Here is a 13,173-nt window from a genome sequence, read left to right as displayed (position 1 = left end):
CCGACTTAATGTGTGCCTCAATCCACCCATACATCTTCAATTTCGTCCGCTCCAACATTTCCAATAACAGCCACCAACCATACGCCGTCAGCCACAAAACTCCAATAATTTCAAGTTCATCTCCGCGGCCGTCACCTAATCTTGCTGCGGAAGAGCCAGATCCCAAGAAGGGTATGCAGAAAAATCCTGGTGCCAAGACTAAAGAAGGTGAACTAGAAGAAGCCTTGTATGTGTCTGAAGCTGTACCAAATCAGGATCACAAAATTTCTAAACGCTATGACTGGGCTCGGTCCGCTGGAACTGATAAAGGAGTTAATGTTGTTGGACAAGTTATCTCTGGTAGGTTTTATATTGATCCTCCTGGCTTTGTTGATCAACTTAATTCAAACTTTCCATCGCAGATACGAATCTTTGGTTTTAAACGAGTGACAACTTATTTTAGTTCTAAGAAGTTCTGTGATTGGATGAGGTATATTTACCTCATCCCTGTGTTTGCTCTTGATCCGTGTTGTCATCGTGATATAGAGACTTTTGTGGCTTGTTTAGGGTCTGAGAATGAGCTTGTTTAGTGTTTGGAGTTTTCTGAGAGAGGTCGAAAGGTAGAAGGTGTGGTTGGTCGTTGAAATACAGAGGGAGGTGCAGAGGTTGGTTCTTTGAGAAGTTGGCTCGGTGGCTTGCACCTTTCACGATCGATTGGAGATATGGATATCGGTGAATTTGTTGTCCTATTACCACATGTAAAACAAGTGAAGTTATCCATTACTAGAGGCCGACTTGTTATCGGCAGTGTCGGTGCTTGGGATTCTTTACCTGCAGAAGTGGCTCTTGATTGTTGTCATAGCATGACAGCGGAGGCTGTTGCACCTTAGATTGTAAAAGAAGCTATACAAGCAAAGGGACTTAGAGACGATACAAATTGCATTTTTGTTGATATATTACCTGAAAAGAAGCCACCTGCTCCCGTGGCACAACAAAAGAAGACAGTAAAAGGAATGTTCAAGGCCGTTTTTCGTAAAGTGTCTTTTGAATCATCTTCTATGGACACAGAATACATGGAGCCAGGTGTGGTAGTAGTGGAGCTGTATGAGGAAGGCTCTGCTAAGCTATCAAAGAGATATAAACAATGTCTAGAAACTAGAATGTGGAGAAGAGGAGTTAAATTTGAAGGTGACTATGCCAATTTCATTGAAACTAAACAGTTATTAGAAATTGAAGGGGTGCTAAGTAAATTTTGTAAGGAACCAAATGATAGTGCTCACGGGGAAGTTATAATGTGTGGCATGGTTTCTCTTAATGACAAGTTATCACAAATTAAGAGTGAAGCTAATAAATGGGCTATTCGACTCTTAATAGTATTCCTCAAAATGCAAATAAAGATTATTGTCATATGTTGGAAAGATTAATGAGTTCAAATGTGAAGTATACTGTGGCACTAACTGCATTTTGGTTAATTCAAGGGGTTTAGAAAGAGAGTTTTTCACATTGCATTGAAGAAGTATGTTTTGGAGCAGATGCAAAAACATATGGTGATTTAGCAAAACATGTGTAATGAGAAAGCCACCTAAGCAGGAAGGACAGGTGGAAAAGGATGAGAATAAGACAAATGCTGTTTGGCAGCCAACAAATCAGGAAGTGGGGAGAGGAATGAGGACGCGTCGTTCTTCTTGCAAGCTGCAAAGGTTCATCCATTAACCCTAGTATTTATAGTATTGGGTTTGAGACTGAGGGTGTGAATGATTTGTATGAGAATATTCTTCTCTCTTCTTCCTCACATTGAGATTTCTCTCCTTATCATTCCATTGCTTGTAACCATTTGATTCCTTCTAAGTTATACAGTGGAAGTTGATTCTTGATATTAATAAAACAGTACCTTATTCCTCTGCATTTAATATACTAACCATTACATTGGTGCTTTTCATTACATCATGTCTGAATTCGCTCACTTGAAGGAAATCCAAGAGGAAATCAAGAACGATGTTCAGTCACAGCTTCTCAAGTTTTTCGACGCCATGGATCTCAGAGACCGCGAACAAGCAAAAAGAATCATCTCCTTAGAAACAGACAATGACCAACGCCTTTCCAGAATCGAATCGGCAGTCGAATCTCTTCTGAAGAATGCAGCGGACTCACAACATGATGATAGGAACTCACGACCTCGACCTCCTTTTCAAACCATAAGCGTTAAGCTCGAATTTCCCAGATTCGATGGTTCCCATGCGATTAGATGGATCTTCAAAGCAGAGCAGTTCTTTGAATATTACAACATTCCAGATGCGGAGCGTTTGACGATTGTGGCTGTTCATTTGGATCAAAAAGTGGTGCCTTGGTTTCAAATGATGCAACGTACAAACCCCTTCCAATCATGGCAAATCTTTACCCGTGCTGTGGAGGTAGATTTTGGCCCTTCTTGCTATGAATGTCCTCGTGCTACGTTATTTAAGCTGACACAAAAAGCTACGGTTGTTGAGTATTACCTGGAATTTACATCTTTGGCAAATCGCGTTTATGGTGTTAGTACTGAAGCATTACTTGACTGTTTTGTTAGTGGCTTACAACAGGAATTTCAAAGAGAAGTTTTCGCTCAAACACCAACTTGCATTCAAAGAGTCGTTGCTTTGGCCAAACTCTTTGAAGAAAAATGCAAACCTGTTCCCAAACACCAACTCAACAACTCAAATACCAAACTTAACACATTCCAAAACCCAAACCCTAACAGAACCTCTACACCTCCCTTATTACCTACTCCAAATGCCAAACCCTCGAGTTTCCAGCCTAAAAACCAAAATGTCAAAAGAATGAGTTCTGCAGAGATGCAAATTAGAAGGGAGAAAGGGTTGTGCTATACTTGTGATGAGAAATGGTAATTCCCTAAGTCCAGAGGGGTCTATTCCTGAACTGTGTGTAGCTGTCCAAAATCATGACATCAAGATTCCTGTATATTTATTGCCTATTGTTGGAGCAGATTTGATATTAGGAGCCACTTGGCTAGCTACATTGGGACCACATGTAGCTGACTATCAGTCATTATCCATTAAATTTTTTGATAAAGGTGAGTTTGTGACATTACAAGGAGAAAGAAGTCAGAGCGCACAACAAGCACAGTTACATCACATGAGGAGATTATACCATACTGATGCGATTGAAGCTTGTTTTTCAATTCAGCAAACGGATCATTTCAATGAAATAGACTGTTGGTTAGAGCTACCCCAAACCACGGAACCAGATCTAGTAATATTGCTGAACAAGTTCAAAGAGGTTTTTCAGAAACCTACAGGGTTACCACCTCCACGAGCTCAGAACCATATGATTCCATTGATGCCAGGCAACTGTCCAGTCAAAGTTCGACCTTACAAGTACCCACAGAGCCAGAAAGAACATATTGAATCCATGATACAAGAGATGCTCACCGAAGGTATTATCCAACCAAGTAGCAGTCCTTTTTCTTCACCAATTGTTTTGGTTAAAAAGAAAGACGGGACTTGGAGGTTTTGTACAGATTATAGAGCTCTCAATGCAATCACTGTGAAAGACACTTTTCCTATGCCCACTGTGGATGAACTTTTGGATGAGTTATTTGGCGCTAAGTGGTTTTCAAAACTCGATTTGCGATCAGGTTATCATCAGATCTTGGTTGAGCCTAGTGATCGACATAAAACAACTTTTAGAACACATCAGGGACATTATGAATGGCTAGTTATGCCTTTTGGCTTAACTAATGCCCCTACATCCTTTCAATGTCTCATGAATCAAATATTTCAGCCGTTCTTGAGAAAGTCTGTATTGGTTTTTTTTGATGATATACTGGTGTATAGCCCATCATTTGCTGCTCACATCAAACATTTAGAAACAATTTTGTAGATTTTACAACAAAATCGTTTGTTTGTTAAACTCTCCAAATGTTCCTTTGGCATGATGAAAGTGGATTATTTAGGCCATACAGTTTATGGCACAGGCGTGGCTATGGACAAAGACAAGATCCACACGGTTTTACAGTGGCCACAGCCTAGTAACGTCAAACAACTCAGAGGGTTCCTTGGATTGACTGGATATTATCGCAGATTTATTAAGGGTTATGCAACACTTGCTTCTCCTCTTACGGACTTGCTGAAGAAAGAGGGTTTCAAGTGGACGACACTGGCTACTGCGGCTTTTGATAAATTGAAACTTGCTATTACTACTGCGCCTGTTCTGGCACTACCTCAATTTTCCATACCTTTCACCATTGAGACTGATGCATCGGATACGGGAGTGGGTGCTGTGTTAAGCCAGCTTGGGCATCCAATTGCGTTTTTTTCGAAAAAGATGGTACCACGGATGCAGAAACAATCAGCCTATACAAGGGAATTATTTGCTATCACACAGGCAATTTCCAAATTTCGACACTATTTATTGGGGCATAAATTCATCATACGGACGGATCAAAAGAGTTTGAAGAGTTTGATGGACCAATCACTACAAACTCCTGAACAACAAGCTTGGTTACACAAATTCATTGGCTATGACTTCACAATTGAATACAAGCCTGGCAAAGAAAATGTAGCAGCGGATGCACTTTCCAGAGTTTGCTTGATGGCATGATCCAAACCTGAAGTAGCACTCTTGGCTGAATTACGCAGTAGTACAACACATGACAGTAATTTACAGGCTCAACTTCAAAATTCTGACACTATACAGGGACACAAATTCATCATGAAAGACAGTTTGATGTATTGGCAAGACAGAATCGTGGTTCTGGATGATCCTCAATTCCGTTCCAAATTGTTACTTGAGTTTCACTCTTCTCCTGTGGGTGGACATGCAGGAATCGCACGCACTATGGCTCGAATTTCAGCTCAATTCTTTTGGAAGAATATGAAACAGGATATCAAAAAGTTTGTCCAAAACTGTCTCATTTGTGAGCAGGCCAAACACGATACTAGAGCTCCCTCGGGTTTGCTGCAACCATTGCCCATACCAAATCAAGTGTGGGAAGATGTGGCAATGGACTTTATCAACGGGTTACCCCCTTCACATGGATACACAGTCATCATGGTTGTCATTGACAGGCTGACGAAGTACAGTCACTCAGCCCTATGAAAACTAATTACAATAGCAAGACGGTCAGCTTTTATGCGCATCGTAGTTAAGTTACATGGGATGCTGAAATCAATTGTTTCAGATAGGGATAAAGTGTTTATGAGCAAATTTTGGAAGGATCTTTTCCAATTACAAGGCACTACATTGGCAATGTCCTCCACATACCACCCTCAAAAGGATGGCCAATCCGAGGCTCTCAACAAATGTGGTGAGATGTATTTGCGATGTTTCACATTTCAAAATCCTAAGTCCTGGTTTAGAGCGCTTGATTGGACTGAATATTGGTATAATACAGCTTTTCACACTAGCTTGGGCATGACTCCTTTCCAAGCATTATATGGCAGACCACCTCCTACTATAAGTCGTTACTGTCATTCCCCAACTGATGCTGTGAGTGTTCAAAATCAATTAATGGACAGAGATCGATTGCTCGCACAATTGAAACTCAATCTGAAATGTGCCCAACAAGTTATGAAGACTCAAGCCGATAAACACCGAAGAGATGTGCAATTTGCAGCGGGGGAGCAAGTATTGGTGAAGTTACAACCCTATCGGCAAAATTCTGTGGCCTTGAGAAAAAATTAGAAATTAGGAATGCGTTATTTTGGCCCTTTTACTGTTAGTGAGAAAATAGGAAAAGTGGCTTAAAAACTGTTGCTACCTTCTGAGGCACGTATTCATCCGGTGTTCCACGTATCTCAATTGAAACCGTTCAAAGGATTGCATACTGAGCCATACCTTCCTTTGCCTTTGACAACACATGAATTGGGACCTATCTTACAGCCTGCCACAGTAATTCAACAGAGGACTATCATGAGACATGATCAAGCCATTTCGCAAGTGCTGATTCAATGGGATGGTTTGAGCGTGGACGAGGCAACATGGGATGATGTTCAAGAGATGGCTGAACAATATCCTAACCTCAACCTTGAGGACAAGGTTGATTTTAAAGGGGAAGGTATTGTAATGAGAAAGCCACCTCAGCAGAAAGGACAGGTGGAAAAGAATGAGAATAAGACAAATGCTGTTAGGCAGCCACAAAATCAGGAAGTGGGGAGAGGAATGAGGACGCGTCGTCCTTCTTGCAAGCTGCAAGGGTTCATCCATTAACCCTAGTATTTATAGTATTGGGATTGAGACTGAGGGTGTGAATGATTTATATGAGAATATTCTTCTCTCTTCTTCCTCACACTGAGATTTCTCGCCTTATCATTCCATTGCTTGTAACCATTTGATTCCTTCTAAGTTATACACTGGAAGTTGAATCTTGATATTAATAAAACAGTACATTATTCCTCTGCATTTAATATACTAACCATTACAACATGTTGCACATGTTTGCTTGTTTTTGGCGAGGTACCATCCACTTTCTATCCAACATGTTTTTTACTTGGCTTGTCCTAATTACAACAAGAGATGTTGCTCAAATTCTACATGTCAATTTGAAAATATAGTTGTTATTGATTCTCAGAAGTCACATATTGAATATATTACTTTTGATGAGATTGAAATATCTACATTGAAGAATGTCAAGAGGAAGAAAATAATTTTACCCCTGAAGGTTTGTTGAGGTCATATTTTATACAATGAGATTTTAGAGGGTGCTCTCTTATTTACACGAGGGGAAGCAATGGAATACATTTTGGTAGATGATATTAAATATTTCATTTGAAGTTTATCTCATTTAAACACTTACAACCTTGAGGACAAGGTTGTTTTTGAAGGGGTGAATAATGATAGAGAGTAGAATTTAGTATTTAAGTTTATTAAGAATTTATATAAGTAGTAATTTTATTGGTATTATTATTTAGGCCTTTATTAATATTTAGACTTTATAGTTTGTTATCCACTAGTAACATTATATATTGTAGTCTCACTGAGACATTAGGTTATAAAAAAATCAATAAAATTTATTTTTATCTTTTATTTCTCTTAGCTTTTAGTGTTCTCCTTTAGTATAGAAAATCCTAATTTTATACCTTTGATAGGAAACTTCCTATCAATATATTTGCAATCTATAAATTGGATGAAACAAATGGTAAAAGAAGAAAAAAAAACACCCATGTTGAAAAGTGACAAACACAACCAAACTTTTTTTTTTAGTATTAATTATCTTTGTTCTAAATAAATAACAAACATATTTAAATTAAAAAAATAATCACCTTATAAGGACAATTAATTTTTTCAGTCACACCTAAAATTAACCGAAAATTACTGAAAATATGTTTCAATTAATTTTTGTCAAAATAAAACTTTTCTCTTAAATAAAAAATAAAAATTTCATCAACCCAATTATTACAATTTAAAAATATCTGAATTAGTTTAAAACATAAATATTACACCACTTTTTATTTCACAATATTCACAAAATACTAGCAATTTGTATACTATATATATTTAAAAATTACAATATTAAAAAATAAAAACACCAACACAACATGTTATATCGAATGTAATATTAAAACCTAACGGAAATTATAGAAAAAAATAACACACTTAAAATTATATTATATCTAGTAATTGTTACAAGTTTGTAATAAGATTGATTTAGAGGAAATGTTTATTGTATATGATCTAAAATTTGACACAAAATTTTTTAGTATATAGAGTTGTTACCTATTTTGCCAATTTCTTCAAGACCAACTTGAAGTAAAGATTTTATTTTAGTAGATTAAAATGATGAGAAAAGCTTAATTAGTGAAACCACCATCTGCTGCTATAATTTGTCCAGTGATATATGAAGCAGCTGGCAGACAAAGAAAAGCAACCAATGCTGATATCTCTTTAGCTTCTCCCACTCGACTTATAGGTGTATGAGACAATACATCGCCCCATACATTCTCAGCTTCTGGATGTTTCTATAACAAAAAAATTATATAGTTAGTATTATGAGCTTCATTACATAGTTAATCCTCTCTGGTCTTTATTATAAGATAAAGTTCAATAATTAATATATATATATATATATATATATATATATATATATATATATATATATATATATATATATATATATATATATATATATATATATATATATATATATATACTACTAAAAATAAGACATTTACTTAAAAGATTTTACATCAGGTTTTAAGATATATGATGTGAAAAATATTTGTCAATGAATTTTACATCAGACATTTATTTATTTTCAATGATGTAAAAAATATTTGATTTAGGGAAAAAATATTTGATATAAAGGATTTCACATCGGGCCTAAATTTCCACCGATGTGAAAAGTCCATTGATGAAAAAATAAAACATGGTGGCAGTTTGATAAATAAATGAAATGTTGTTATATCTGGCCTTCACATCGGGTATTTTACTCCACTGATGTGAAATCCTTCCTCTTAATAAAAGAAAATCCTAAACCCTGAAATGAGAATCTCTTTCTTCCCCATCGCCACAGTAATCTTTCACGCCACTCTCAACTTCCTCTTCTCAACTCACTACTCCCACGACACTCCATTCTGCCGCATCAGAAAAACCTTTCCTCCACTCTCAACCTTCCTCTTCTCAACTCAGTACACCGGTAATCAACTCAGTCTATCATTGGACACCAAACGGAGGTATCCAAAACAATGTTCTCCGGTTCGGACTCCCCGGAGTCAAAAGCGACATTAATTATTTTATTTTTTTTATAATAAATATATATATATATATATATATATATATATATATATATAAATATATATATATATATATATATATATATATATATATATATATATATATATATATATATATATTTTAATATTTCTAAGAGAATAAAACATTTTTGTATGATACCATTACCATTATAGACTCCAAAAGGGAGGTTACAACAGGTCCAGGTGCCACAACATTTGTTCGAATATTATCCTTAGCCCATTCCAATGCAAAGTTCTTGGCGCATTGATTTATGGCTCCTATACATAGAATTTTACATTAAAATGGTAGGACTCTTTATAACACATTAAGTATATACTAAGATTATAAATAAATCACACCTTTAGAAGCTGCATAGATAGAGGAAAAGGGCACAGGTTTCAGACCAAAAATAGAAGATATGGATATTATGCTTCCATACCCAGATTCTTTTAGAAGTGGATGTGCAAGTTGACACAAATGGTAACCAGACTCAAAATTAGTACCCATTATAGTTGCCATATCTTCACAAGTATATTCTAGGATTGTCTTAGGAGTCATTGATCCAGCATTGTTTACCTAAAACATCAACCATTTTAGACTAATCATAAAATAAAAGGTTAAAAAAAAAGCAGAATTGTGAAATGGAATAAAACATATATATTACTAGAATGTTGAGTTTTCCATTGAAGATCGAATCGACAGTTTCCATTAGTTTTTCACGTTGGCCAGGAACAAGTATATCACAAACTGACCCTGTAACGCGAAATCCTTTGGCTTTCCACTCTTCCAAACATTTATCAATTTCTTGTTGTTTTCTTGCACATATATGCACAACTGCTCCAAATTCTGCCAACTCTTCTACAATTGCATGGCCTATGCCTCGGGTTCCACCAGTAACTAGAGCAGTCATTCCATGAAGTGACCATCTTTTATCTTTGAAGCTGCTCAACTTTGTTTCTGCCATTTTTCTTTACTACTGATTAGTTGGATTTTTGGAATTGGAATGGAAGAAAGTGAAATATATATACACTTGTGTATGATTTAGTGGTGAATTTTAAAAGTTAATTATTTTTTTAGAGTTTCCTATTTTGGAAATCAGTTATACCATTTAGTGATTCTTAAATGTTCAAGAGGCAAATTAAATTATTTGAAGAGTGGCCTAAAACAAGTCCACCTAAAAATAGGTAACATTAATATAAGTTGGCAATATATAAATTGGATAGAAGCTTAAACCAAAGTTGCATGTTAATGGTATTTGGTGGTGGTCCATTCCACATTCGGGTTAAGAGGCAATTATGACATGGGACTACTTCATTACCCAATTTTAAAAAATAAGTACATGGCATACCAATATCAATAAAGGTGAATTGGAGAATGCGGAGGAGAAAAAGAAAATGCATTGGGTTAGTTGGAATGATTTATGCTTACCGGTAGAGAAGGGTGGTCTCGGATTTAGAAACTTGAAAGAGTTCAACAACGCTCTTCTTATTGAAGTGGAATTGGAGAATTGTTGGGGCTTCTAATTCTTTATGGTACCGTACTTTGAAAGCGAGGTGTGCGGATGTGAAGTTAAGGACTTCTTTTTGTGCCAAGATCAAATCAACGGCTTGGTCATCTTCGGTGTGGTGGATGGATATTACATCCATGGAGAAAAATATACCGGCGGAGTTTTTTTCTAACAATTGTTTTTTTCATGTAGGTAATGGACACTCAATTTCATTTTGGCATTCTCATTGGTTGAAATAAGGCATTTTAAAAGAGCTTTTCCCGAATTTGTTTAACGTTTCCCTCTTGCAAGATGCCTCTATTGCTGCTATGATGGGTTGGAAAGATGGTAATTGGTGTTGGAGTGACCTTGGTATCGCGCCTGCAGCTTCCACAGCGTTTCAAGTTGCTGCCAATGTGTATTCAAGTGCAGCCGCTGCTGCCAGTCTGTCTTCCAACGCTGCTGCTGCCCTAAATGGTTTGGCCGCTGGATCTTCCAGCACTGTGTCGGGTTCTATTGCTGAGCATTCCGGACCGGCAGCAGCTTTGGCTCAGTTGCTATCTGTGGTGGTTTTTAAACCGGATCAGCCGGATTTTGGTTACTTGGAAGCATGAGGTTGATGGCTGTTTTTCTGTTTCTTCTTGTTTCGTTATTTTGAATAGAAGACATATTCCTCATGGCCCGGCTTATCGACATGATTCGGTTTTAAAAGATATTTGGAAGGCGGAGGTTCCTCTTAAGGTAAAAGCGTTCGGGTGGAGGTGTTTCCTTAACAAAATTCCAACTAAAGATTTACTTTTGAAAAGAGGTATCCATAATTCTTTTTCGAATTTAGATTGTGTGCTTTGTGAGGAAATTAATGAGACATTGCGTCATTCTTTTTTGCGTTGTCGTTTTTTCGTTATTGTTTGGAAGGAGATGGCAAATTGGATAGGTTTGAACCTTAATTGCTCCGATGATTTTAAGGAGAATTTTTGGCATTGGAGCAATTTTTGTCGTGCAAAGTAGGTCAAAAAAGGGAAGGAGGGAGTTGTTTGGCTAGCCATTCTTTGGAGCATTTGGTTTCGTAGAAATGAGATAGTCTTCAACAATTCGACTTGGAATTCAAGAGATGTGGTGTGGTGTTGTAAAGCTCTAATTTGAAGATGGTCGTATATCGGGAAAATTAAACATACCAATTGTAATTTCTATGAGTTTTGCAATAACCCATTGTTTTACTTAAGCTAGAATTCAATAGGTGTGTAATTTTCTTTGGTAGGAGGTTGTTTTGTTTTTTGTGAATTGGTTGGTTCATTAATAATATTTTTCTTGCTTTCAAAAAAAAATCAATAAAGGTGAATTCTTATCTACCAATTCAAAAAATTGAGTCAAAAGTTATCTGTGTAAAATGACTTGGAAATAATAAATAATGGTAGTATTTTATAATTAATTAAATGTGTTAAAATTAAATAAAATTTTGTGATTGGTTGAAGATAAGATTATTTAGACTAGATACATTCAAAACTATAAAAATTTATGTCCACCAGTATCAAGGACAGTTCCTCCGTGCTTATTATATATACCATTAACAATCGATAGAGTTAAATCGATGAGATTGCGAGAGTATAAGCCATTTTCCTAATTCATTCGAGCATAACGGGAAAAAGAGAAAAAAAGAAATGTATCAGTGTCGGATAACTGTTAGAATATCAAAAACCAGCTTCTCTCAAGCAATTCGTATATGTCCATTATATGAAAACATTCGCTTAACACATTCCACCTGGATAGATCGTACCGCGAAGGCAGCTTAAGAAATAAAAATCTCCACCCAAAAATATGAACTATAGCAAGAACACTCAGATTTCCACACACGCGTTTACGTCTTTGACAACCCTATATCAAGATGAATTGTAGAAAATTAACAATTAGCTAGTGCAGCATAACATGATTTTACCGTAAAATAGTTTTGAACAATCCCCTGATAGAAACAAATGGGGTCATATATTTCTATAATTGTTCAAAATTATGAATGCAAATTCTGAATTCTCGGTACAAAGTTGAGCTGTCTAACAGGATTTCAATCAGAAAAAATATCGCAGTGATAGACAGTAACCGTGTTTAGCATTTAATAAGCCTATTTAAATTTCCAATGTATTTCAAAGGAACCAGATAAACCTTCCTCAATCATATGCATGAATTTCCAATTGTTTTATGGTGTTCAAAACTTAAGAAAATTCAAACATCAATTTACAAATTTCCAACGTATTTTAAAGGAACCATATAAACCGACCTCAATCATATGCATGAATTTTGTGTTTTAGGAATTAACAGGAGAACATAATAAAGGGAATTGATGTTTACTTGTCTCTTGGAAGTGGGAATTGATGTTTACTTGTCTCTTGCAACTTCCTTTGAATATGTATAACAAATATAGAGTATCAGAACATGCAAAATCATGAAAACTTATTGGTGTTTGGTGAATTCTAATGTACCTCAAGCTGTTCGTGAAGCTGTTTTTGGAGTTCCAGCAGCAATACGTACTTCAGCCACATTATCACGCAGCAGCCGAACTTCAGAAACCAAACCCAACAGATTTTTATAGCAATAAGCTTTTTCATCTCTGAATATGCGGTAAATCAATGACTAAATGGACTACATCAATTCAAATAAGTGAAATATTTACAACATTCAAACAACCCAAGATTCAAAATCCAAATAGATTACATTTTTTCTAATGAATAAAACAAAACAAAGAAAACCCAGGATTCAAAATAAAAATAAAGATTGAATTTTTCCAATAAATATACCAAAAGAAATAAAACCCTAAAATCAAAATTCCATAACTATCAAACCTACCATTGAATCAACACATTGATTCAGCAGGTGTGGATTCTTTAGAACCCAAAGCAAGAGAAACCGATTTAGCATCAACAGACAAACATCTCCCAAAGTTCGGATGCAGAGTCTAAAGTTTGAAGCTTTCACATTAAAAGTTAGAG

The 13,173-nt window shown here is 36.0% G+C and overlaps 1 protein-coding gene across 1 annotated transcript; it reads right to left on the bottom strand.

Annotated features, from left to right (window-relative positions):
• Positions 1–7,551: 7,551 nt before the first annotated feature.
• LOC131609287 (tropinone reductase homolog At5g06060-like) lies at positions 7,552–9,788 on the bottom strand. The gene is made up of 4 exons (XM_058880982.1): positions 9,374–9,788; positions 9,069–9,285; positions 8,875–8,987; positions 7,552–7,934 (listed from the first exon to the last, which is right to left on the bottom strand). The coding sequence occupies exons 1-4, from the start codon at positions 9,671–9,673 to the stop codon at positions 7,767–7,769; spliced, it is 798 nt and encodes a 265-aa protein (XP_058736965.1). The 5' UTR covers positions 9,674–9,788; the 3' UTR covers positions 7,552–7,766.
• Positions 9,789–13,173: the final 3,385 nt, after the last annotated feature.

The sequence above is a fragment of the Vicia villosa genome, linkage group LG6, assembly GCF_029867415.1.
Source record: "Vicia villosa cultivar HV-30 ecotype Madison, WI linkage group LG6, Vvil1.0, whole genome shotgun sequence".
NCBI lineage: Eukaryota > Viridiplantae > Streptophyta > Magnoliopsida > Fabales > Fabaceae > Vicia > Vicia villosa.
This window is presented reverse-complemented; position numbering and strand designations above follow the sequence as displayed.

Excerpts from the sequence above, each read along its gene's own strand:
- LOC131609287 (XM_058880982.1), bottom strand. The coding sequence starts at position 9,673 with ATGGCAGAAACAAAGTTGAGCAGCTTCAAAGATAAAAGATGGTCACTT. Across the intron at positions 9,286-9,373 it reads ATGGAAAACTCAACATTCTA|GTAAACAATGCTGGATCAAT; the intron begins GTAATATATATG and ends TTGATGTTTTAG. Across the intron at positions 7,935-8,874 it reads CCCTTTTGGAGTCTATAATG|AAACATCCAGAAGCTGAGAA; the intron begins GTAATGGTATCA and ends TTTTTGTTATAG.